Genomic DNA, 13,393 nt, shown 5'->3' on the forward strand with positions numbered 1-13,393 from the left:
CCTAAAACTAATTAATTAATGGTAAAGCTTTTGAGTCCCTTGCCCCAGAGGTCAATAGCAGCACGTAGTGAGTGACTCCATGATATGAAAGGGCAGAATACTGAAAAGATGGCCAACTACATGTTTTTAAAGATCTTAGAGGAAGGTGTAGAGATATGATCTAGATGCACAAAGGTGTGATGGGGTGAAGGAAAGGAAGCTATAATTGAGTGGGGAAAATAACAAAGATAGGGCTAGGCTTCACTGTCCCTGCTTAGTTTACTATGCACCAATTCTTGTCATGTTACCATAAAACTTCTACATTAAGCTCCTCAACTTTTTGACTTCCAATAACAGCTCATGTGGTCTCCATTCCAAATGTCCTTAAGATACATTGATTAAACCCCAGGTTTGGAACTGAGGTTTCAGCATTATGGTTGTTTCATCAGTCACTGATGGAGTAAGAGCCCCCTATCCATCTACTTGATAGCATTGAAGATGGTTGCAAAATACACAATGATTGCAGAATCTCAATCAAAAAAGTTTACACCAATCAATATTTAATATAAATATTGCATCTATGTTCATCACACTTGCTTCTCCAAGATCCAATTGACTTGAAGTAGTGCTTAGAGCAATCAACATTTACTGACCCAATAAGGCAAAGCCACAGGCTCTTAAAGGGATACAACACTTTATGCACATTTACACTTTAGCAGCAATATTATACATGCTGAGCACAGACTAGTGCTGCAGTGTTTATAAAACACAGCTTAGCTGCCCTACTATGAGCAGCACTGTACGATTTGGCTGGCTTTTGTTTTAAATATCTCCATTAGCAAGAGATAGCAGGAACTTTGTATTACCTTGCCTGACACTGGTCATTGAACAGAACACTACATTATCCCCGAATAATCTTTTAAACAAAGGATTTTTTTGTTCTATCCAAATGACAGCCCTGAAAGGGGCACTTGAAACACAAAATACTGATCCAGTTCAAACAAAGAAACGCTATTCAAACTTCTTAAAATAATTCAGATGTTTTGAATCAAATTTTAAATTCTCATTTTGCTGCTGTGATTTAAAGCAACTTATTCAATAAATATTTAAAATGTTTCTTTTGCATTATAGCAATGGCAGCTTTGATATGACACTTGCATTACTTCATTTTGGATGAAAGAGAAATAGTATTTCACTATGACAGCTTATTTGATAATAATGTTCATGGTGACAAAGTACAGCAACCTCAAACTTTAGTGGACCTGCTTGGATTTTTAAAAACATCAACCAAAACCCTATAATATGGCTTTAGTGCAGAAATTAGTTCCATTTGAGAATGAGGAATATTAAAGTGACAAAAACAATTGCTTTGTGCTTTATTACCGACTCATCCCACCTCCTGTTGTAGTTCTGTGGCAATTGTAAAAAGCCGAGGATTTAAACGAGACAGTAAATTTCACAGACCGCTGTTTGGGACAGTTGGCACTTGGGATGGAATTGAAAGGTAGTCAGACTCTGCATTTTTAAACAGAGGGGGCAGCTTGTCCTCGGAACGTTGACAGGCAATCTTGCAAAGCCTCATAGTTGGTGGGGTAGCCTTTTAAGCTTTAAGGTCTGACAAACTAATCGTGGCAGTTATCTGTAACAAATCACAAGCACTGAAGCAGCTCAGGTTTGACATTTACTGGAAATTAAGCAGGGACTCACGAGTGTTAGGGAATATAAATTTAACAGGCTGAGACCCCATCAACACTTTTTAGCAGTTGACTTTAACATAAATGGCAGTCATTAGCTAAATGTGCAAATGTAGGACAGAGTGCCAGAAAAGATGTTGCACTCTGTCTCGCTGGTTCAAAAGCAATCCACCATCACCCACCAAATAGTTTCCAACCAAATTCTTTTAAATTGTTTGCCCAGGAAGACAGAACCTTGTGGAAAGTAATCAAATCCATGCCCATTGTTCTTCAGGCTCCATTCCTTTGTGGTAATTTGTCAATACTCTGAATTGTCTTCTTGCCCTGTGCACTACCACCGCCCCTTCCCCATCTCCACCACCCTGACATGGTTCATCTCCTTCACAGTAAATAATTCCGGACAGTAATGCTGTTGGCAAAAGTGGCAGACATATTGCGCATAGCAAGCTCCCATAATCAGCAGAGAGGTAAGGGCCTGATGATCTGCTCCTTAATGTTGGTTGCAGGAGTATTCTTGATCAGGAGACCAGGGAGATCACCCCTGCTCTTCTGAAGAGAGCTGTGAAATCTTTTGCATCCGACCTCTTTCATAACTCACAAAAAAAATGACACTTGTAAAAGTGGGGTGCTACATTGGCATCGCTCCTCTGCCAGCCTGACACTCTTGGCATTGCCCCTCTGGCAACACAGCTCCCTCAGCATTACACTGTACTGGAAGAGCCAGTCTAGAACTTGTGCTCATGCCTCTCTAGCAGGACTTGAATGCACAATCTCAGACTCAAAGAGGAGAAGATCTGAGCCATGGTTGAAGAATCCCTGTATTGTTCACAGAATAGGAGCAGAGTCCATAGGGGGGTGTTAAGTCATTCCCCAGTTCTTGCTTTGCGCCTCATTTAATCCAAACCCACTTGTACCATTTTCACACAACACAAACCAGACTCAGGGCAGAGAAAGTCCACTTTGCAATATTGATTCAAAGGGTGAGAGCCTTTATTGAAAATAAATGTTTTGCGATGTTTGTCAGCCGCTAATCTCAATGTTGCAATTTGCGTCAAGACTACAATTTTGCGACACAACAGATGCATTGCGATGGAAATGGTGCAGAGATGTTTGTGCGCTTTCATGCCCGATTATGGTTTGGGAACAAAATGCAACCCATTTACAGTTGGCTGGGGCAGGGAAGAGATACGAGGATTACAACCAACACAGAATAATATGGCAGAACAAATCAGCAAGAAGCAACTTAGACTTAAACCAGTTTACATTTGATCACATAAACATCTCAGTCCTTGGTCACTTTAGAAATAATTTTTTGAGTATGCCCAGCATTAATATTGCAGGTTTGTTGTCAGTTTATATTCTCCAACAGTACAATAGTTTGCAGTCATTCACATAGTGACAGTAGGCATCAAAACATATACTTTGAAGCAACTCAGTTCAGCAACTTGTTAAAAGAGGCAAATTCTAGTGAGAGATTCAACTCCATAGACAGTTCATACCCTCGCCTCTTGGTCCTGCAGGTTATCATTAAATTTACTATAAAATACGATGTAAAATTTGCACGTGCACTTTCTTATAAGCAACTAGTACAATGCAGAAGGTTGTTGCATTAAAACTGTCAGTAACTTGTCCACTTGCTTTGCAGCAGCTTCGAATGCAGAGCTTCTTGGATATAGGGCAGTAATCCAAACATGGTGCAATGTGTCGAGCTACATACGGAACCATTTTGTGTTTACTGTCCTAGATGCAGTGTTTGCTTTATAAAATCCCAGTAGTGGCAGGATTGCTGTGTTCCAAGTGGTGACATTTGCATGACACCCCATTAAATAAAAATCTAAAACTTACTACCCCCCCCCCTGCTCCCACATCCGCTCCCCTCCTGCACCCTCACCACCAGTTAAAACTGGCACAGTTGGCCTCCAACACTAATTGAAAGCACTTCAGAATCAGCTATTCCTTCGTGTTCAGTCGCAGCGCACGGCAATTTTTTTTTTCAAAAAAGCAACTTTTACCTCAGTCTGCTTCAAGATGTTTTTTGTCCCAATTACTTTCAAAGCTGTTTGTAATGTTGATTTCCCCCTTAAGATGGCAGCAGTGAGAAGCATTATATTATATGTACAGTACCTACAGATACATTTGCACCAAACTGGTCACAAGGCCACTAACAAAGTGCAACAGTGACAACTATCAATAAAAAATCTTATTCAAATTCCTTCCCCTCTCCCACACAGCCCCAAAAACTTATACCATAAGATGAAAAGAGTATAACATAAGTATATTAGTTTTATTAATGTCCTTCCAAGAAGGAAATCTCCACTCTTTTTACCTTGTCTGGCTTCTGTGCGTAGCAATACAGTTTGACTCTTAACTGACATTTGAAATGGCAAGCCATTCAGTTTTAGCAGCATTTAAAGATGTTCATTAAATGCTGGCCTTGCATTTTTTATTCATCCCGTGAATAAAAAGCCTTCATGAATCACTGTTTAAGACTGTTCTTGGATCTTTGTGAATTCGCAGTACAGATTATTTTCCCCTTTGAGCACCAGATATTTGTATCAAACACATCCAAGCTTAGGAGGGTTAAATGCAGGATCAAAATTCCTCGGACAGTATCTTCACAGGACTTTAATTTCAGCCACAGAGCAACTGGTGGCTAATGTGACATACTCCATTTTCACACTGGCTGTCCCAATAGCCTCATTTGAAAGCTCTGCCCAAGTTTTCTTTTGGCCAGTCGGGTTTATTTTTTAATCCATCCAGGCAACAAAGGATCTACTCTTCTTTTGACTGAACGGACGATCTGAGCCAGGTTTCGCTGAAATCGTTTTACACTCTTCCCTTCTCAAACATGGCATCTGTTCAGCTTCAATCATAATCACATAAATCACACTGTTTTCCTACAAATTCATCCAGAGTTGGATATGCACACTGCTTAAAACATAGCTTCTCATACGCTCAGCTTTTTCAAATGATTCCTTATAAATAAACCAATCAATGCTGATAACCAGTATGCAGTGATTTAACAAAGAATTTTACACATTTTTATACATAATTCACAAGACTCAAATATATTTAAATAAATTCTCCCCACATATTCATCCAGTTTTACCAAAGTGCTTTTCATAAAAAGTTTATTGAATCACTTGTGGGTTGAACGCCACACAAGTGGTTGTCAGCCTTAGTCATTTCAACAAATTGTTCAATTTCAATTGTAGATTTGTTTCAAGGCAGATGCCAGAATTGGGAGAAGCCGAGTGAAAGAGTCAGGAATTGTAAAAGAAAAGATTAGCAGCAAGTCAGGTGACAAGCCCAGCCGGCTATGCAATTCTGGAAAATTCAGATTCAGCACGAAGGTGTACAGAAAGCCTCTTTTGGAGGGCAGCTTCACACGATACATATGAACCCTTCTGAAATTGAGCAATTTTAATCAAAGTAACATTGCACGCAGCCCTTGAAATGGGTGGAGAGGTGGCGAGATGCACCCGCTTGTAGTCCCATGATGAAAGTGATGCATGCCAAGCCTCCTCCAGCAGCCAGACAACGACTGCTGCACATCTGAAAATGTGCAGAGCTCAGAGATCATCTCACTCTCTGTATAGGTCCAACTCGATGTGAGCTGACTGGCAGCTTCAGAGCCAGTGGGAGAGGCCAATGGCATGTGGAACTGTGCAGTGGCAGAGCTCTAACTGTGATGCTGTGTAACGGCAGTGATCAGGCACAGGAAAAAATGCTGGCTATGTCAGACTCAGAGCAGACAGGGCAGAGGTCAGGGAGGAGGGGAAGTAGATTTTTTTCTTAAATGAAACCAGATCTATTCAAAAAGATATGAAGAGCAGAACTTGAAGCAACATACCTCACCTATGATATGTATATATTCTTTTAAATCACTTGCTGGAAAAAATTAACTTGGAATCTCTGCTATCAGGCCATTGGCCAGTGGATCATTCAGAGATAACTATGAAGGACACTGACTGACAACCACATACCGACAGAGATAGAAACTTCAGCACTTGCAGTGGACAGATCGAATGACTGCATTAAAATCAAAACAAAAAAAATCAATGTCGCATTAACTTTTTTAAAAGGTACCTTTCGGATTCAATGCATAATCTCTGGTCATTTCAGATCACTGTTTTGCTCCTTGCTGTGTGCTTTGTTCAAATGACCTCTCACTAAATCAAACTGTTACACATTGACTGCAGGTTAAGATGCAAGATCCAAATTGCAGTTTATAGGCTTCAGAGCCAGACTGGATTTAAAAATTGAGAGTTGTTCCTGTAAACAGGATAGATCAACGAGAAAGACTTCCAAGAGACAGGGCTTCTTCAACACCAACAATAGTTTACGGATTGGTGGTTCTTCTGAAACAAAGGTAGCATTTGAAGATAAATGTTGATTGAGCACCTACAGCTGATGCCAGATTGGGGTCAGGTGTATAAGTACAGTCCTCAGCAAATTGTCCTCGATTAGGGCCAGGTATATAAAGACTTTCCTTATTCCAATTCACATCTGCCTGGATTTGGATGCACTGAAGCACGTGCAAGGGGACCCCAACACGCACTAACACCCCCCCCCCCCACCCCTCGGTGGAAATAAGAGCGGCCCCTCGCAAAGGAACTAATCCCTTCTCACCTCATTCCAATTTTACATCAGCATTCTGACACAGCTACAAAATCTTACTCCTAATGAAGGGTAGACATTCAAAGCAACACAAGGGTGAATAAATGATCACTTCAGCTGTAATGTGAATGAGACCTAACAGTGCAGTGCATTCTGTCTACAAGTTACTCTGCAATAGCAACGTTGTCCACTACCTCGGTACAGGTGACAATAATAAACCATTTAATTTGCCAGGACTGTCCTCTCCTCCACTGAAGGACAAGACAAGTAGGTACAGACAAACACCATTGCCTGCAGGTTCCCTTCCAAGTTGCACTCCATCCTTACTTGGAAATATAATCATGGTTATTTCAAAGTTCCTGGGTCTAAATGCTGGAACTCCTTCCACAGCAGCACTGTGGGAGCATCTTCATCAGGGGAATTGCAGCAGTTCAAAACGGCAGCTCACCCCACCTTCTCAAGGGCAATTGGGAATGGGTAACACTTGGCAGAGTAAGAAAATATAAAATGGGTTTATGAGCGGTAATTGAAAATATGAAGCAAAGCACTTACTACAGAAGAAGCCAACTCAGCCAGCGTAACTATGCATGAAGTCAAGAGATCTGGAGGTATCTGTGCAAACCAAACTGTCAGCCTCTGGTCATCATGGACCTTGAACACTGGGCCTTGTTTTGGTCAGATCAGAAACATGCAAAATTATTGGAGCGCTTTCGAGAATGGCTGCAAGAACCAAGAACATACATGTAGGTTTAAGAGCAAGAGGTGAAAAGGCATTCAGCTGTTTCATTGTCAGCAACAAGATGATCTTCCAAAAACTCCAAAGCATCAAACCCACAGCATCTCAAACCTCTTCTCCCTGTGCCCTTTTGACTTGTTGAACTATAGATGAGAAGCTCAGCCACAATTCTGCTCTCAGTAGAATGGGAAAGGGATTACATTAAGTATTATTTTGTATCACTGGATACTCACCTCACCTTAACGAAGAGTATTGTTTTTCGAAGGGATTGGCAATGGTGAAACAATTCAGATACACAAACTAAAGAATGGTGTACAGAACAGATACTGTGCAGGATAAGAATGCTACAGCTATTAAGAAGCTCTAAATGTCATCAATGTGCATAACCCAGTTCCTGTGACAAATGGTGTGCCTCAGGGTTCAGTGCTGGGCCTATTGTTTGTCATCTATATCAATAATTTTGGATGAGAACATAGAAGGCATGATTAGCAAGTTTGCAGATGACACTAAAGTGGGTGGTATTGAAAACAGTGAAGATGGTTGCCAAAAATTACTGCAGGATCTTGATCAGTTGGCCAGGTGGGTTGCGGAATGGTTGATGGAATTCAATGCAGAGATGTGCGAGGTGTTGCATTTTGGGAAGTCTAACGAGGCCGGATATCCACCGTGAATGGCAGGGCTCTGGGGAGTGTTGTAGAGCAGAGGGATCAAGGAGTGCAGGTACATAGTTCCTTGAAAGTGGCGTCACAGGTAGATAGGGTGGTCAAGAGGTTTTTGGCACATTGGCCTTCATCAATTCGAGTATTGAGTATAGAGGTTGGGAGGACATGTTACAGTTGTACAAGACATTGGTGAGGCCACATTTAGAGTATTGTGTTCAGTTTTGGTCACCCTGTTATAGAAAATAAGTTAAAGTTGGAAAGGGCGGAGAAGATTTACGAGGATGTTGTCAGGACCCGAGGGCCTGAGCTAAGAGGTTGTGTAGACTAGGATTTTATTCCTTGGAGCACAGGACGTCGAGGGGTCATCTTATAGAGGTGTATAAAATCATGAGTGGAATAGATATGGTAAATGTACTTTCAACCAAAAATCAAGAACCAGGTGTAGGAAGTTGGGCCAAAGGGCCTGTTCCCATGCTGTATGACTCCATAACAAAGTTTCAACAGGCAAATATATTTCCTTCAACTAGACAAAACAGAAATGGCAAGAAAATAAATTAATTGTAATATGATTATTCGAAACACCGTCTCACCCAGAGAACAAACAGTTTTGAAGTACTTTGTAGATTCTAACTTGGGCATTTCGTAAATAAGCAGATTTGAGAGTGGGAAGCGAGCGCGTAAGTGTGCATATTTCCAGGTTCTCTGAATAAAACCCAATTCAAAAGGTGGCACTTTCTACATTGAAAAAAAGTGTTCACAGACAGAATTAAGGTACCCTTCATCCAATACACAAAATTGTCCAAACACATTACAGTACTAAAATGAATTTCATATCAGTTGCACCCCACCCAAAAAAAAATGGCAAAAATATTCTTGTGGAGTCAACGCCTCTTAATCATCATGCAATGGGGGAACAAATAGTGATTAGGAAGAGAGGCAAGATTTAAGGTAACAGGTGTAAGACAAGGTAATTTCTGTACAGCCTTGGGTGAATGGTGGTGCAGCCAAGGTACAGGTGACTGGATTTAAGATCCATTAAGCAAACAGTTCACTGTTGAGGGCTCGGTAGTGCAGTATATTTCATGCGGCCTCTTTGTGCCTCAGAAGGTTTCCATCCAAGATTACTAGGTATTCCCTTTGGAGGCAATTAACCAATAAAGTTACTCAGATCTGCCCAGGAGCCAAGAGCAATGGCAGCTCAGTCAGAGGAATACCAGACTTTACAGATGCTGGAGATGGCTTGAAATGCATTGCAAAATGAAGCATTCCCTCTGCCGATGTCAACCACTGCTCGACTGTGCATGTGTGAGAAAGGGCATACAGCCTTGTGGGGAAAAAGAATACATGTCCTTTTTTATAGATAAAAGAGAATATGTCAGTTGATTCAACCACAAGATCTCAATAACCAGGCTACAATTGTCTCCTACCTCCAGCCTTTCGGGTAGCAAGAAAGGGGAAAGTTTCTGTTTAAATCCAGATTGAATGAACCTTCCACCTTTAAAAAAGCCCCAACTTCAATCTTCTGCTACTTTTTAAAAAAAAGTTTTGTGTTGTACTTAAAAAACATCCTAAATAAATAGACATTTAAATCAGCAAAAAGCTACAAGCAATTGTGCAAACTAGCTACAGAATACAGAAATGGATTACAGAGTTACTGGGTTTGCTGCTGGGACATCCTCTGGGGTCTTCAGACCTTCAGACTGGCAAAACATCTTCTGCACAGCCGGCTCAGCTGCACAAAGGTCACCCTCAGAAGCCCTGAGGCAGCCACCTTGAAGGTTTGAATTGAATTGGGGCTCCTGCTTAGGATTTTCAGTGTGCACAGTGGTACCATAATTGACTAATGCAGCACTGTCATCCACCAAAGGAAATTGGATGTTCTGATATTTAGAGGTCCCTGTGTTTTGAGAAAAGTGCTCAGTGACAGGCACATATGATACCAATGAACCACTGGTAGCAGCAACCAAATTTTCTACAGTGGTTTTCTTTGGGTAATCAGATTCTAAAGCCGCTTCTACATAATCACCCTCCCTATCGCTGCAGTTCACACCTACAGCACAGCTCGGGTTTATTTGATAATACAACACCGTGGAATTTCTTAAATATGTCTGTTCCTCAGGCGTCGGGTTATCCTGAACAGCACTGTCAGCAAAACACAACACAGGAGAAACAGGAGTCACTTCTGCTTCGATCACAACTGGCATCGCTAGGCCTTGGCACGCTTCACTGGCGCTAGCTGCTGTATCTCCTAATATACAAACTTCTAGGCTTTCTACACTGGTATCCATGGTTACACTAGAGCTGGTTAAATCAGCCTCTTCCTCCTTTTTCCTGTCCATCTCCTCAGCAGACTGCAAGTGCATGACTGCAGTCTCGTTCTCCAAGTCGTAATTTTCCGCAGCAAAATCCTGGTAGTCCTGCGTTTCCGTGTGGCTGCCGCTGGAGGCGTGGGTGATGGCCAGCGACAGCTGTTGCAGGTCCTGCTGCTTGTTCTCCAGTTCTAGCTTCATGATGGTGTGCAGGTAGTGAGTCCGGACGCGGATGGGGTTAAATTCAATCCGGCCAGCCACGTTGGCGCAGCCATCTTTAGAGCAGCCACATGGAAAGGACATCCTGTCCACCTTAAGGACAAGAGACTGGTGTTAATACAGTTCAGAGGAACAACTGCTAGTCGTTAAAGACTGTAGTGTCACACCACAAACGTAGCCCTTCTCAGTGTGGGAGGGCCAGCCCACAGTCCTTCGCATCGAGTCAGCCAGGACTCTGTGAGCAGCACCCTTGTCCCCCGAGGATGAAGGTTGTGGGCTCGTGTCTCACTTGAGAGGCTCGAGCAAGAAATCCAGGCTGAAATATCCAATACAGTGTTGGGGGGAGTGCCACACTGTCAGAGGAGCCATCCTTCAGATGTTCAGCCAACGGCCTGTCAGTCCTGGAGTGGGAATAAAAGATCCCACGACATTATTCAAAAAGGACATGGTGTCCTTGGATGCAGCATCACTCAAGCACATTACCTGGCCCTTACTGCCTTCCTCTTTGAGAGATCACTTGGTGCCATTTGCCTGCCATTTTTTACTGCAACTGTGACATTTCAAAAAAAAGCTTCATCAGTTGTTAAGTGGTTGTGGATGCCCTGAAAGAGGCTGTGAAAATGCAGGCCCTACTATCTCCATGAAATTTGGAGAGCCTACATTTGCTGAATTACATCGAAACATTACCAACATGTCAGCTCAGACATTGTAGTTAAAACTGGAGATAAAATGGCCTGCTCCTGCACCTATTGTCTATTGTTGCTGCCGGCAACAACAGCTACCACCAGACTGCATTGGAAGCAAGTTTTGTCTGATAGAAGTTGGGACCACAACTAACTCAAGGAAGAAGGGTCTCGACCCGAAACGTCACCCATTCCTTCTCTCCAGAGATACTGCCTGTCCCACTGAGTTACTCCAGCATTTTTTGTCTATCTTCGGTTTAAACCAGCATCTGCAGTTCCTTCCTACACATAACTCAAGCAATAGTCTCCACATATGTCCCCATATTTGTCTCATCTATTTACACGGATAATATAACTGATTCTAACATTTAATCAGCTAACAACATAACATGAATTCAATTAAGAAACCCAATCTCTAATCCCCCAACATCTCATTTATCTGCCTTCTGCAGAGCAAAAGTGGCCTTAAAAAACTGAATGGATCTGAAAACTGGCTGCAAAAGGCAAGAAGAGAGCAGCTGACCAGAGTCACGATGGGCTGAATGGCCACCTTCTGCACCTTATAACTCGCAACAGCATTTGGAGCTAACCCAAGTTAGCAATTAAAATTCATCATCAGCTGTAGTCTTCTACCAGCCGGGCTGTCACCTGTAGTTAAGGCACGTCTTGATGGCAGCAAATTGCATTATAACATATCCCAAGTGGCATCAAAGGAGTATTAGCAAAATTTGACAGTGAGCTGAAAGGAAAATATTAGGAGTACCAAAACCTTGGTTGAAGAGAGATTTTAAAGAATATCTTCGAGAAGGGGCAGAAGGACTTCTATGGCTCAGGCCTCCAATGGCAGAGCCACAGGAATTGGGGATGAATAACAGGTCAGATATGGAGGAGCACAGAGATTTGAAACTTGAAAGGTTGGGGAAGATCACAAAGAAAGGGACAGGCAAAAAAAACATGGTGGGATCTGATAATAAGAGGGATCTGAGAATTTTTTTATCAAAAATTAAAAACCGGGCATGCTGGAAATTGGAAATAAAAACATAATGCTAGAAACACCCAGTAGGTCAGGCAGCATCTGTGGAGAGGGAAACAGCATTACAATTTCAGGTTGAAGACCCTTCAGAATAACATATGATAGCTGGTTATGGCTTTTTAAACAGATGTACTAAGAGACACAAGCAGCATTCTCTGTGGGTTCTCTTTTCTGGAGAAATGTAGGTTAGGAGGTGACCTAGAGATTTTTTTTAAAACATCGGTAGGTTTACAGTGGATAGAAAGAGAATATTTCCACTTGTGGAAACTACAATGAGAATGTGAAACATGCTCCCACACAGAGCACTAACATTCGTAATTCTACCTCATTAGGTAATTCCATTACTGCATTTCATTTCTGTTTCATGCTACTTCAGATTGTATTAAAATTTTCGCACCATTCTGCCATGTTGCTTTTGTCATTGTATCTATTGTTGTAGATATCATTATCACATACTGTATATGCAAGAGTTTGAGATTTAAGCGAAGGTGCATTGCACCCTGGTGTATACGACAACCAATCTGAATCGAAGTGTTTGAAGTGAATTTAAAGGGACACGCATATGAGGCAGCAGGAAATAAGAGGATCACACTGATCGATTTGAATGGCGAATGACCTCAGGCAGCATGCCAAAGATTTGAAAATTGTGTCAAGTTTCTCCTCATCTGTGTTAGCTTTATACTCTGACCCCTGGTTTAACCCTCTCCATCAAGCAGAATATGTATTTTAAATTCCAATGAGTTTACCCCAATCTTTCTCCTCGTGGGCAATCCTTCGTCTAAGGAACCGATCCAGTGAATTAATGCTGCGCTGACTCCAAAGCAGGCATGTCCTTCCTTCAGCTCGAGACTGCAGACATTAGTCCAATGTGATCCCACCAAAGCCCTGGTCAACCTCAGCAAATACCCTTGCACTTCTCTATCCATCCCCTCTTGCAATAAAGGTGAACGTACCATTTGCCTCCTAATTGTTCTCCACACCTACATGTTTATGTGCGTCATCTTGTGAACCAGCCGAGGTCAGGACCCAGCGTGGTGGGACAGCCTACTGATGTTCACTTGTTCTGAGTTCATGGAGGATCGACGAGCCAATGACCTGGATAGTAAACCCTCATCCACACTAGGGTCAGGGAGGGCCAAATTGGCAAATTTCAAGACCAGTGAGCTGCCAGGTTTTCATTGGCTGTAGTGACGTCTGCCCTGCCAGGATCTCTTGAAGAGGAGAGAATTCATAGTTACACCCACTTTAAAGGAGTCTAGAATGAGTAATGTCACGATTCTCTCTGACCAGAGTCTCGAACAAGTAATGGAACAGTTTTGAAGGCCTTGTCTTGGTCTGATTTTATGGACTTAATTACAGAGAAACCCAGTAATTTCATGTCAGAAACATAATGCAAGGAAAGACACAGACATTTGATCAATCCTTGGCCTCCTCCACTACCAGAGTGAGGCTACATGC

At 42.1% G+C, this 13,393-nt stretch overlaps 1 protein-coding gene across 6 annotated transcripts in view; it reads right to left on the bottom strand.

Moving 5' to 3' along the window:
- Positions 1 to 522: 522 nt before the first annotated feature.
- Positions 523 to 13,393, bottom strand: part of LOC129714649 (cysteine/serine-rich nuclear protein 2-like) — a 71,213-nt gene continuing 58,342 nt past the window's right edge. For all 6 annotated transcript variants that reach the window (XM_055664375.1, XM_055664374.1, XM_055664377.1 and 3 more), the window contains one exon: positions 523 to 10,312. In XM_055664375.1, the coding sequence (XP_055520350.1) occupies positions 9,335 to 10,312 (978 nt within the window). In that variant the 3' untranslated portion in view covers positions 523 to 9,334. The remainder of the gene's footprint in view (positions 10,313 to 13,393) is intronic.

Source organism: Leucoraja erinacea, chromosome 40, assembly GCF_028641065.1.
Source record: "Leucoraja erinacea ecotype New England chromosome 40, Leri_hhj_1, whole genome shotgun sequence".
Classification (NCBI taxonomy): Eukaryota; Metazoa; Chordata; class Chondrichthyes; order Rajiformes; family Rajidae; genus Leucoraja; species Leucoraja erinaceus.